Below are 13,719 nucleotides of genomic sequence, written 5' to 3'. Positions count from 1 at the left end.
ATTAAAAAATGGTCATTTAATTCATTTTGGTATTTATAAATATGTTAAAATATTTTAAATATAATTATACATATACAGATATATTCATATATGCCCCATAAGAACACTAACAATTAGAGGTAAAATATTTGAACATATATGTAGCTACATATTCCAATGGTTGAACAAAAATTACATGTAAGGGGCCATTTTTTGCAATATTTTGACATATATGGTCCAAATATGAACTTATATGTCACATGTAATTTGCATATATTACTATATATCATATTTTTATGTGGGAGTAGAGCTTGGAACAAACGAAATATGTGTTTTTCATACATAAATTAATTTAGTTTTGATGCATAAATCAAAAAGGAGATATTTTAGAGAATGTTTTATCAAAATACTGGGACATGGAGTAATTGTATAGACAAGAGACAAAATTAAGACATATTTTTGACATAAATAAATGATACTGTCTCTTGATTCTTAATTACAGATACAAAAACACATAATGTGCAGCCCTTCTGTGTATAAATCTGTTGCTGTGTAAGACATCTGTCACAACTGCTGAATACACACACCACAGTCAAAGCAGAAACAGAGGGACAAACCACTGAATCAGTGAATAAGTGTTAAAGGGACATCTAGTGACCGAGTGCCAGTACTGCAGTGAAAGAAAAAAAAACATCTAATTTATAATGCTGGTCTACACTGGTTTTGCTAGTCAGAGCTCATGGTCTTGCTTGTGGACCAGAATAGGTCCTATTTACATGATCCTTTTTTTTTTGCTGATTAAATTATAAAAAGTTTATGGGAACACACATTTACGTTTGCACCAGGTGTTTCAGTCTTTCTCTTTTGTCCACTTTTCAGATGAGGGAAGGTCTGTAGGCAGGTGCTTGCATAAGCTTTTATTGATTTTCTATCTTATATTAAGAAGTAATTTCACATAATTTGTATACTACACATATTTGAGCTACACTAAAGATTTTTTTTCTTTTTTAAACTAGGATCTATGTTATTGGCTAGATTCAAATGTGAAAAGTTAAAACAAACAAACAAAAAAATCTTTAAAATTAATGTCTTAATTAATTTAACTTAAAACATTTTAGACTACATTCGGACCAGGATTTAGCATTGTCAACTTGTGAACAGGGCGGCACAGTGGCTTAGTGGTTAGCACTGTCGCCTCATGGCAAGAAGGTCGCTGGTTCGAATTACCGCTGGGACAGCTGGCACTTCTGTGTGGAGTTTGCATGTTCTCCCAGTGCTGGCATGGGTTTCCTACACAGTCCAAAGACATGTGCTATTGGATCAACTAAATGACAATAGTGTGTGAATGCAAGAGTGTATGGGTGTTTCCCAATACTGGGTTGTGTCTTGAAGGGCATCCCCTGTGTAAAACATATGCCGGAATAGTTGATGGTTCATTCCACTGTGGCGACCCCTGATAAATAAGGGACTAAGGCAGTGATTCTCAATTCCGGTCCTCGGACCCCAACGCCCACCCCCCTACTTAATATACCTGATTCAGATCATCAGAGAGAACCATGAACTGATCCTTGTGTTTTAAATAAAAGAGACATACAAAATGTGCAGGGCAGGGGGGCCCAAGGACTGGAATTGGGAGCCACTGAATCAAGCCGAAGGAAAAAGAATGAATGAATGAACTTGTGAACAGACAGATGAAAATCCTAACTTCTAATTCTGGGGACCAGCATTGCATGTTTGTCTCAGCATGCAAAACCTACTTTATGTTGGTGACGAGGATTTTTCAGTGGGGAGTTAACTGAAAGTCTTCTTAATGTTTCACTCTTATAGATGAATCCAAGGGAAAGAGTCACAGTTCTGAGTCCAAACGAGAGCACAAGGAGAGAAGCCATCACAGCAAGGAATCCAAGCGAGATAAAGACCGCAGCAGCAAGTCCTCTCATCGCCGGGAGGGCAAAGACAAAGAACCAAATGGCACTGAAGCCTCATCTCGGCACGACTGCAGGGACTGTGGCTTCAACACTACTGATCCGTTAGCCAGAAGAGACAGCAAGGACAGAGGTTGTAATGGACCAGAGTTGCCTCTACGACAAGAGAGCCAAGATCGAGGCTGTAGCACTGAGGCACTGCCTCGACGGGATAGCAAAGACAGAGGGTGTAACAGCGCAGAACCCATCATCAGAAGGGATAGCAAAGACAGGAGCTGCAGCGGTGCAGAATTGACCACTAGACGGGACAGCAAAGACAGGACCAGCAATGGTGCAGAACCGATCATAAGACGGGACAGTAAAGACAGGAGCTGCAACGGTGCAGAACCGATCACAAGACGGGATAGTAAAGATAGGAGCTGCAATGGTGCAGAACCGATCACAAGATGGGACAGCAAAGACAGAAGCAGCAACGGCACAGATCCGATCATCAGACGGGACAGTAAAGACAGAGGCTGTATAGGACCAGAACTCTTGGCCAGACAAGATAGTAAGGAACTGCTAAGAAATGGTCTAGAGACCAGGCGGGACAGCAGAGAGAAAGCTTGCTATGGGATAGAACTTCCTCCCAGACATGAAAATAAGGACCTGGGCAGAACAGGCTTGGAGAGTCGGCGAAACAGTAAAGAAGGTTCCAAGCATAGCACAGAATCTGTTCAGGACAAGGAGAAAAGCAACCACAGTGCAGAGAGCAGGTGGGGGAGCAAGGAAAGGATCAGCAATGGCAATGATGTCAGGCGAGAATGCAAAGATAAAGGAGTACGCACAAGTGATCCAAAAGATAGAAGCAACTGTAGCACAGAATCACCCAAAGCACAGGACAAAAGGTCTGGATCTTCAGCCATGGTGGCTTCAAGTTGGTCTGCTGGAAGATCCTCCATGAGTCCAAGTAATGTGCTGGGAAACTCTGGTAAGAACAGAATTTGTTTAAAAGCCCAGACGAAAATACAATTACAGGGATATATCATAAATGAGCTAAAACAGCAATAACAAAACTAAATCAGCTTGATCAGTTCTGGAACAGCACAGATATGCATGTTTGTGATCTTTGTCATATGTCTGATTTTGTTCTGTTGAAACTTTTCTTGCAGACCTGAAGATGGTTCTAAAGGAAGGACGGCCTTCCTCGACACCAGTAGCACCATCACCTAAAGGCACACCTCAAAGACAGCCTCCTGATGTCCAGCAGGTACTGTCCTTATTGCTGAACTTTTATTTGTGTAGCTGTAAAGCACGGGGCACACCAAAACAATGGTAATCTGCTGGATGATGTCAGGTGGTTCAGAGTCCTGGTTGGCTTTAGAGCCATTCATAGAGACAACTTGTCTTGTTTTTCAGCTGAGTCTACATCTCAAATTGGTGATGGCAGTGCAACCTCAAAGTAGTTGTACTTTTAAGCACAATCGAGTTGCACCCCCAGTAATGGAAAGGTTTAGGCTAAAAAGAAAAAGCATCTATGCTAGTTGGCCATTAACCAGGTTTCCCATGCCCCCATAAGTCCTTGTATGGAAAGTGGGAATACCTTCTGGTTTTAAGTAAACGAATGGATACTTGACAGTACAAAGTTGCTGGGCAACTTTGGGAAATGATGCCATAAATGGGCAACCAGGTGAGACTAACTAGGGCTATGGGTTACAGATACAACATTCTTTCCCATTTTTAATAGAAAAGTAACCAAGCAACATCGCTTTGTAGAAATGCCTGGCAACATAGCCCAAAAAGTTGCCCTGTGTATCATTAGCAAAAGAGAACCAAACCTGCTAACTAGCTGCGTCCAACCTTGCCTAGTACTCAATAGGTACTGCATTTGAATTTGAATGAACTACTCGGCTCTTAGAAAAGTGCGTTCAATACGGTACGAATTTCAGAAGTATGACTGGAACTCGGATGTACTACATCCATCATTTTGTCATGATCATGTGACCCACCCACGTCAGTTCTGTCGATTCACTCCTATTCATGAATTCTCTCACGGTGCATCATGGGATAGCATAGCGTCCATCTGATGTGCACTTCAGAATCTCACCAGAAGTAGTAGGTCATCCACATTCTTCTCACATACTGATTTTCGAATTCTATGAATTCGGACATACTCACATACGTACTTTAACGTACTGTGTGGAAGTATGAGATTTCGGACACAGCTCATGACTCAAAAGGCACACTTCATGTAGACTTTCAGTCTTGTGGCCTTAAATTGTACATGCTCACTGACCTTACAAGTTCTTAAGGTATGTCATTTGTCTTTTTTTTTTTCTTCAGAGCATAAAACCTAAAACCAAGAAGTCCTTGCAAAAGACCAATCAGACAACAGTTGGGAGCAGTCAGAGAAGACAGAATTAATCTCATTACAATTTATAATACAGCAGTCGACTATAGCTGTCGAGTAGAAATGTAAAAACTTCCTGCTAACATTTGAAGGCTGTCTTAAACACAGCTGATTGCCAATTGTGGTCACGTGTTCGACAGATATGACTGAATGGCTCTGAAGGTCATCTCTCGTGTACATTAGAGTGTTCGAAAGCCCCGTCTGATCTGTCTGTGAGCAGATATATGAAAGATCCACTGACGGATCAGCTGATAGATGCTGGTTTCAAATGCTCCAATGTCCGTGTGTTCACGCTTGATGAACAGAGGTGAATAGATGGCCACATCCCTTCTTATTTCCAGTGTGATAATTGAGTTTGTCCCAAAATATGACTTCAGTGCACCCTCACACTCATTCACACAGCATGGTTTTGAATGTCGACAGGGTCAAGATATTTAGCATGCCAAATATTTCACAGGCATCTGCGGCAAGTCAGCGATTCTCTCTGATCGCTGTGTGACTGTTGCTCGTGTGAATGAGCACCAATTTACCTCAGATTTCGGGCTTTTGTCTGCGATTGTTGGCGAGAAAATAGCAGGGATAAACTGAGCAGTGTGAGCTCGCCATAAGGTCTTCACTATACATGATGCCATCGAAGTGTCGATTCTGAGGATATCCCCATGTCCGAAGTGTGCCATTTGTAACTGGACCTATGTGGGAAACAGAACTTTAACAAACCTAAAAGAGTGAATTAACAGTGCCCGCTGGCAACATCTCTTTTCTAGTAACTAAGTAAGAGAATTAGGTACAGGTTTTCCCTGTGTTGGCTTCTTGTCAACAAAATGAAAGGAGTTTACTTTCTTAAGCCGTATTCTTTTATTTATTAACCATCTTTTGAGAGTGGGTGAAAACTGTAGCAGTTGTTGAACAGTTGAACAGCACAGGTTGTAGGGGTGTCAAAATTAATTGTTTCTTCGGTGCACCGCGATGCAGACGCGGACAATTCGGTTTCGGTTTAGTAATAATCATAACCGGTTATTATGTACTGATATCATTTATCTCCTATGCACTCTGTCGCAAGGGAGGTGAGTGCGAATATTTACAACACAGCCAACTCAGGGCCATAGGCACCATAGGCAAATGCTAAGGGCGCTGTATATCCAGGGAGGCGCCAGAAATGAGTGCGGTTCAGTTGATTTTGTTTTCGAAATTCCTGACACACATTCAGTTATAGATATCAATAACTCAAAAACCTCTTACCATAAAAAATCTAAAGTGTGTTTCCTACAAAAAGACAAGGCTGGTTATGTTTCACAGCTGTTTTTCTTTTTTTTTCGCTCGACATTACGAGCACTGCTCCGTTCAAGCCCTCGCAATATGTGTTTAGCCAGGAGAGCTCGCGCTGAGAGGAGCTCTCAGTAAGGGACCGTCGGAAAAGTGCTTCTTTTTGTCGTTTTTTATTTGTTTTTCTGCTCCGCTAAGCGCGAGCTCTTCCTGTTGCGAGGGCTTAAGTGTGTGTGTTTGTTTGTTTGTTTGGTGCTGTCTATGTTTGTGTATGTGTTTGAATCAGAGACAGTGTGGTGCTGTGTGTCTGTGTGTTTATACAGACAGCATGTTATAGCCTCCCCCCCAAAAATATAATACTGTATATGGAAAGCATCGTCAATGCACTGTGATGCACTAAGCGAATTGAACCGAATCGAAGGCATGATAATCGTAACCGAACCGAACCGTGAGACCTGTATAGGTTCACACCTCTAACAGGTTGTCCCCGAATGCCAGAAAGACATCTATTATAAAGCCACAGCCATATCACCCTGCAGCCTAGGACCCACTCACTGAAGCTAAGCAGGGCTCAGCCCGGTCAGTACCTGGATGGGAGACATCATTGGAAAACTAGGTTGCTGTTGGAAGTGATTTTAGTGAGGCCAGCAGTGGGCGCTTAACCTGTGGTCTGTGTGCCCCAGTCTAGGGAAGAGGACACTATACTATATATCTGTGGGCGCCGTCTTTCAGATGAGATGAGGTCCTGACTCTCTGTGGTCATTAAAAATCCCATAGCACGGACCAGGGGTGGCCAAGTCGGAGCACTCACTCTGGTCCCCCGGGCTCTGCACTGGTTTAGGAAATTCCATTTTCTACCAAAACACTCTATTACAATTGGCTTAAGATTGGCAAGCACAATTCGGGACATTGCAACCTGCAGAACCTGGAAAAAAAATCCCATGGAACTTCTCGTGAAGAGTAGGGGTGAAACCATGGTGTCCTGGCCAAACTCCCTCCATTGGCCTTCAACCATCCCAATCATCCCCATCCACCGAATTGGCTCTATCATTGTCTATCCACTTCCCCTATAGCTGGTGTGTGGTGAGTGCACTGCCGCCGTTGTCCTTTGGCTGCGGTCGCATCATCCAAGTGGATGCTGCACACTGGTGGTGGTGTGGAGAGACCCCCCTCATGATTGCGAAGTGCTTTGGGTGTATGGCCATACACAATAAATGCGTTATATAAATACACATTACATTATAAAGGTTTGCAACTTTACAAAGTAAGCAATGAGCCAAAAAACACTTACCCTCCTTGCTAATTAGAACACAATAATCGCCATTAGTCTACTACTGTCACACAGGAAGTTTTGTAATAGTAGAATCACCTGGAAACGGGTGTCCAGTGTGTTTTAATGGAACTTTTCTCTCTGACTCAAGCAATGCAGCACCACAGTTCGTTTTCTAACTGTGCTAGCTCTTTGCCGTTGGTTTGTTTGTTGTGTCTCTACTCCAAAATTACACAGAACTGACAGCCCATCTTCTCATTGTGTCCAACAGATGCCCCCCATGCCATGGTTATGCGGCGATAGCACAATGCTGGAGATGATAGAAAAGAAACAACGCCTCTGTCGAGAGATACGCTCCCGTCAGCGACTTCCTGACTGCAGTCCATGCAAGAAAGAGAGCCTGCCTATCATGCCCAGCTGGAAGAAAACAAACGGCCTGAAGAAGTACAGCCCCCCTCCATACCCCACTCAGACCACAGTCTTCTGGGACACAGCTATTTGACTCTCGAGAGTGCTTCGGGACCACGCTTTGCCTTTTATTGTCAGGCAGAGTCGAGTGTGCTTCCTCCAGAAGACGAGTGTGTGGGGTTATAATAGCAATATTTCAGAGGTTGCAGTTTATGGGTTTTCATATCATTGTTGATAGCTAATATTTTTATACTCAATGTGACTCAATGACCTAGCATCTATAGATATTTTCTAAATGAAATGAAATATCTTTGTAAAGATTATGTAGGGTTAGTCCAATGCAATTGCTGTTTTTCTACCTTTAATTTATTTCGTTTTTTTTTTAAAACATCACAGCACAGTACCTTTTCATCAGTAGCTTTGACTTGCCTTTTTTGTCATATTTTACCACACTGAATGAAGTCTATTTTAACATTGGATGTTATGACGATTTGACCAGGGCTAGCTTACTCATCTGCTGCCTTTCCGCATATTATTAGATACTTTATTTGAATGTCTAATGTTAAGAACAGATGAAAGTCCTTCTTAAAGGATCTCATTGCTATTAACCACATTCTTCTTTAGTTTCTGTAGTCATTTACAGTAAGTGGTAGGTTTCAGAGAACACGACTTACTCTAAGGTCAGGTCAATGCACATAGAATAAGGGTAACAGGTTTTTTTTTTTTACTGTATGATACAGAACACGTCTACTTTAAGGGATGTTCTTACGTGTAAAACCGAGGGGCGAACTTCTCCTCTTTGGGTCTGTGGCAATAGCTGGCCAGTGCCAGTGGAAATCCTCCAAAGTGCACATCAAGGATGGTTACCCAGAGATTAATGACAATCGGAAATATTAAAGTTGTATTTTTTGCATCTCAGTATTAATCATGTACATGGACAGTTGTGAAATGCGAATTCTTTTTGAGCAGTGGTCTTGTATAGAATGACTGTGCCATTATTTATGATAAGTTATTGGGTTAGATCGATTAAAGAGTTCAGGCAGACGCAAATATTTGTATTAGCAACATAAACCAATGACCGATAGCCCTCAGCTATTGTAAGTATATAGTAGCCATGGCCTAATAGCCAGGTCAAGTCAAAGAAAGAGACTGTACAACACGAGAGAGCTACGACTCTACAATCCTCTACCACGTGACTGGATACCTACATTATCCCTCTACCTCAACCTCAATCAGTGGTCAATCATTAGCACAACCAATGCAATCAATCTGCATTGCCAAACAACTCAAATTCCCCCCTTCACTGTATAAACAAATTGACTCAACTTAAAATTGTGAGGCAACTTGCTGCAGAGCTTTTTGAGTTGACTCGAGTCAAGTGCAGTACAGTGGTCCCTCGCCATAACGCGGTTCACTTTCACGGTCTTGCAGTTTTGCGGATTTTGAGTGCAACTTGACATGTTTATTTTCCAGTGCATCATGTTCTGCCTCCTGACTGGCTGCAGATCATAGTCAATCAAACTCCTCCGTGTCGTGTCTTCTGTACCGAACAGAATGCGTTCAGTAAATCTTTGATCACTAGCAGTGTGACTCTTAAGTGCTGTACTGTATACTTGCAAGTTTTTTTTCCCAACAAACCCCATAATATCAATGAAACATTGTGCACCGTCAAAGGCACTGATGGTAGCATCCAAAAGGCAGAGGAAGATGCTAACCATCGCACAAAAAGTTGGTGTTCTGGACATGCATAGCCGGGAGCTAGCTCTCTGCAGTGGTTTCCCACTGAAGTAAAGCAGGGCTGTGCCTGATAAGCACCTGAATGGGAGACTACATGGGAACGCTAGGTTGCTGCCAGAAGTGGTGTTAGTGAGGCTAGCAGGAGGTGTTCAACCTAATGCCCCAGTATATTGATGGAGACTCCATATACTGCTAAGTGAGTCGTTAAAAATCCCAAGATGTCCTTTGAAAAAGAGCGGGCAATCTTTTACGCTGGCATACTGGCCAAATTTGCACACTGGCCTTTGTCCATCATGGCCTCCTAACCATCCCCATATCATAATTGGCTTCATCACTCTCCACCAATCAGCTGGTGTGTGGTGTGCAGTTTGGCGCAATATGGCTGCCGTCACATCACCCTGGTGTTGCTGCACACCCTGCTGAAAAATCCAGCTTAAACCAGCCTAGGCTGGTTGGCTGGTTTTAGCTGGTAAACTAGGCTGGTTTTAGAGGGGTTTTGGCCACTTCCAGGCTGGTTTCCAGCCATTTCCAGCCTGGTCTTAGCTGGTTATGCTGGGAGATGACCAGCTAAAACCAGCTTGACCAACCTAGCAGGCTGGGAACCCAGCCAAAACCAGCTATGTCCAGCTTAAACCAGGCTGGTCAGGCTGGTTTTAGCTGGTCATTTTCCAGCCTGACCAGCTAAGACCAGGCTGGAAATGGCTGGAAACCAGCCTGGAAGTGGCCAAAACCCCTCTAAAACCAGCCTGGTCAACCAGCTAAAGCCAAGGCTGGTTTAAGCTGGATTTTTTAGCAGGGCAGTGGGGGTGGATGAGGAGATTTCCTCCAAAAATGTGTGAAGTGAGTGTCCAGAAAAGTGATATACAAATGCAAAGAATTCTTATTATAATAATTAAAGGAAGGTAGGCGTTATGCAAATGTTTAAACAAGAGAGAAAAATGTGAAAATGTTAAAGCCAGTCTGAGAAAATAGTTCAGTAAGGAGTTTTACAGCCTTAAAACATCTATAATAATAGCAAACAATAAAGTGGACTACTTCGCAGATTTCACCTATTGCGGGCTATTTTAGAACCTAAATCTAGTGATTAACGAGGGACCACTGTATTTGAGTCAACTCAAAAAAAGCTGTGCTGCAAGTTGCCTTACAATTTTAGGTTGAGTCAATTTTTTTTTTTTTGACAGTCATGTTTGAAACCGATGCCTGTACAAAATGTGTTACCTTTGAGACCGGTGCTCACTGTAACTGGGTCACACTGGAGCTATGTTTCCATCCACGCATTTTAATGCGCATTTAGGAATATCGCATTAAAAATTGCTTCATGGAAAAACAAGATGCGCAGAAAAACACTTGAGTCGGACAACCGTTTTATCCGATAAGAAAAAATGTGAAAAAACTACAATGGAAACATGTTTGTCGTATAAATTCCAGCATGCGCATCAAAAAAAGTAATGTTATGTTGATTTAACAGATGAGGTGAGGACAAAAATGGAGTAGGGTCTGTCTGTCAATTGCAGACTGAAAGACAGGGGTGTAACTTGTAGTAAGTTAAAGGTGTAACTTGAAGTTATGGAGACCCACATGTCAAAACTATTTTGTAGGCTAGATGGCGCTGTATAAACCCAACCATCATCGTTATTAACGTCTACACCTTCCCCAATCCTAAACCCAACCATCATCGTTATTAACATCCACACCTTCCCCAACACGTAACCCAACAATCACAGTTATTAATGTCTACACCTTTCCTAAACCTAAACCCAACCATCAGTTATTAACGTCTACACCTTCCCCAAACCTAGACCTAACAATCATGTTTAATAATATCTACACCTATCTCAATCCTTAACCCAACCATCATAGTTATTAACATCTACGCTTTCCCCAACCCAAAACCCAACCATCACAATTATTCAGGTACAGACGTGAGTTGTGGAGGCATTGGTACTTGACCCGCTCGCCATTGTACTGTAATTTGCAACCACAGGGGACGACGCCAAGTAGGCTAACTGTCATCACAAAACGGATGAAGAAGTCAGCGAGCTGCATGGTATGATTTGGTTGTGGATAAATTTGAAGAAAACTCATGACATTTGGTGAAAATGTTCTCTGGAAAGTATTTCCACCATCTTGCCAACAACAACTCGCATGGTTCGATAGGATCTCGATAACTACAAGTTACGCCTCTCCGACCAACTTCTAAGTACACCGCTTCATGTTATGCCTCCGTCTTGCAGTCCACAGACAGATACACTTGCAAAAATGGCCACAATGGGACAGCATTAATCAAGTGTTTCCCGACCCTGTTCCTGAAGGCACAACAACAGTACAAATTTTGGTCGTCTCCCTTATCTGACCCAGGTTTTGGAGTCTCTTCTAATGTTCTGCTGAGTTGATTCAGGTGTGTTTGATTAGGAAGAGGTTGAAAATGTGTACTGCTGCTGTGCCTTTAGGGACAGAGTTGGGAAACACTGCATTAATAGACAGTCCAGCAGACCAACCACATTGGAAAACATCTGAAATGTTGCTTTGGTCATACCGAAATCCCTCAGCCAAAGTCCATCATCAACGTGGTTCATATGTCGCATACCTCCAAAAGCGAGTTCATTGCATTTCGTTTTTCGTCTTCAGGCCCAAAAATAAATCTAATATAAAAGAAAAAAGGTGGCTTCTCCTACTGCAAACGTTTTCTTTTTATATTTGGCGGCTGTATGAAGCGACGGTTTTGTTCTCTTTGACTTATTGGATTGGATTCCAGTTTTGCGCATAATTCGCATCTTTAAATGGAAACATAGCTTAGGTGAGAGGTCGCAAAAATCAGGTGTAAAGGTGTAATGCGTTGGTTTGCCTACAGCTGTTTTGAAACGAAGCAGAAATCAAACATTTAAACAGGTGAAATCGAGATCCAACATGAGACGTTCTGTTTTATTATTCCCTTCTAGTGGTCAGAGAGGTCGAGTAGCTGGAATTTAACAAATTACTGAGACAGCACTTGGTATATAGAGTCTCGAAAACCCCGCAGGTTCTGGGACGTTGTAGCCTGTTTGATTGTATGTGTTCCAAGCTACAGATTCAACAATAAAGGATGATTGTTTCGAACTTCACTCTCTTGGGGCCAGAGGGTGCGAGTTTGGAAATGTAACAATGTACAATCTCTTCTATGTAAAAATGTGCACTGTGACAGGTAGAAAGCCTCTATGTCCTTCGTCTTATTGCACTTATTGAGTGTCCTCTTTATCTGTACAGTAATGTTCGAACAAAAGTATGCTGATTGTCACAATTAAGAGACTTTTCAAGATGAATAAATGAATAAATATAAACCTCAAACGTCTGTGGTCTTGTTTCTTGCATTAGCTCTAAAATAATAAGTCTAAAACCTTCATTATGTTGTTTTTAACCTGTGGGCCATGATGCTATTGCCAGCTGTCATGACTAGAATTAATATATGCTAATTTATGTAAGAATGACTAGCCATAATTGGATGTATAAGTAAATGAGAAATAAATAATCATTTATTACTTTGCATTCACTATTTGATTTAGTAGATCTATTAAGGTCCTTTGTACAAGATGTAAAAAAAGTCTCTGATGTCCCTTGAACATTCAAAATAGCCCATAAATAATTTTTTAATAACTTTTTTATAATGCCTTTTAGTTGCTGATGTTATTTTCAGCAGATACATTGTGAAAACTCTAATGGCGGACAGTTGCTTCACACTGTCTATGCTAATGAGCTGGTAGGGATGGCAGACGTGAAACTGACATTTCGACACAGTGTCGAGATCCCACAAACATGATTAAAATACCTAAAACCATGATTTCGGAGTATTTGTACAAGTCGGGATTCGAACCCAAAAGATATTTGAAGCACAGTAACAGCATACACTCACACCGTCCTCTAGGCTATATAAGACAGAAGGGTTTTTTGACCCTGGCAGTCAAATGCAAATTCCCCAGGCCGCTTCTAATCTAAACGATGCTTTGAATCGATTTAGTCACGTGACCAGGTGTTTCGAAACACTTTAGTCACGTGACTTGGGTGTTTCGGATCATGCTTCGGTGCAGTGTTTCGAAACACTTTCCCTTCAGGATCTCGATACTGTGATAGGATCTCGATACTGTGATACCTCAGTTTCACGTCAGCCATCCCTAGTATATTTACAGCTGAAGTCAGAATTATTAGCCCCCTTTTTATTTTATTTTTTTTTTAATATTTCCCAAATTATGTTTAACAGAGTATGGAAATTTTCACAGTATGTCTGATAATATTTTTTCTTCTGGAGAAAGTCTTATTTGTTTTATTTCGGCTAGATTAAAACCAGTTATTAATTTTTAAAAAACATTTTTGGGACAAAATTATTACCTTTTTAAGCTAATTTTTTTTTCAATAATCTACAAAACAAACCATCGTTATACAATAACTTGCCTGACTACCCTAACCTGCCTAGTTCACTTTATTAACCTAGTTAAGCCTTTAAATGTCACTTTAAGCTGTATAGAAGTGTCTTGAAAAATATAAAGTAAAATTTCATTTACTGTCATCATGGCAAAGATAAAAAAAAATACGTTTTTAGAAATAAGTTTTGAAAACTATTATGCTTAGAAATGTGCTAAAGCAATCATCCCACCATTAAACAGAAATTGGTGAAAAAAAATAAAGAGGGGTGCTAATAATTCAGGGGGGCTAATAATTCTGATTTCAACTGTAATGAAATGAAGTTGACTAGACAGAACATGAAATATTTTGTGCTC

The 13,719-nt window shown here is 41.3% G+C and overlaps 1 protein-coding gene across 4 annotated transcripts in view; it reads left to right on the top strand.

The window, feature by feature from the left end:
* nyap2b (neuronal tyrosine-phosphorylated phosphoinositide-3-kinase adaptor 2b) overlaps nt 1-12,295 on the top strand; it is a 65,425-nt gene extending 53,130 nt beyond the window's left edge. For 3 of the 4 annotated variants that reach the window (XM_087240381.1, XM_087240380.1, XM_087240379.1), the window contains 3 exons: nt 1,807-2,874; nt 3,056-3,153; nt 7,098-12,295. In XM_087240381.1, the coding sequence (XP_087096507.1) occupies nt 1,807-2,874; nt 3,056-3,153; nt 7,098-7,328 (1,397 nt within the window). In that variant the 3' untranslated portion in view covers nt 7,329-12,295. The remainder of the gene's footprint in view (nt 1-1,806; nt 2,875-3,055; nt 3,154-7,097) is intronic. The other variant, XR_015478179.1, reaches the window with a different exon arrangement.
* The last annotated feature ends 1,424 nt before the right edge of the window (nt 12,296-13,719 follow it).

The sequence above is a fragment of the Danio rerio genome, chromosome 2 (genome assembly GCF_052040795.2).
Source record: "Danio rerio strain M-AB ecotype USA chromosome 2, GRCz13ab, whole genome shotgun sequence".
Taxonomy (NCBI): Eukaryota; Metazoa; Chordata; class Actinopteri; order Cypriniformes; family Danionidae; genus Danio; species Danio rerio.
This window is presented reverse-complemented; position numbering and strand designations above follow the sequence as displayed.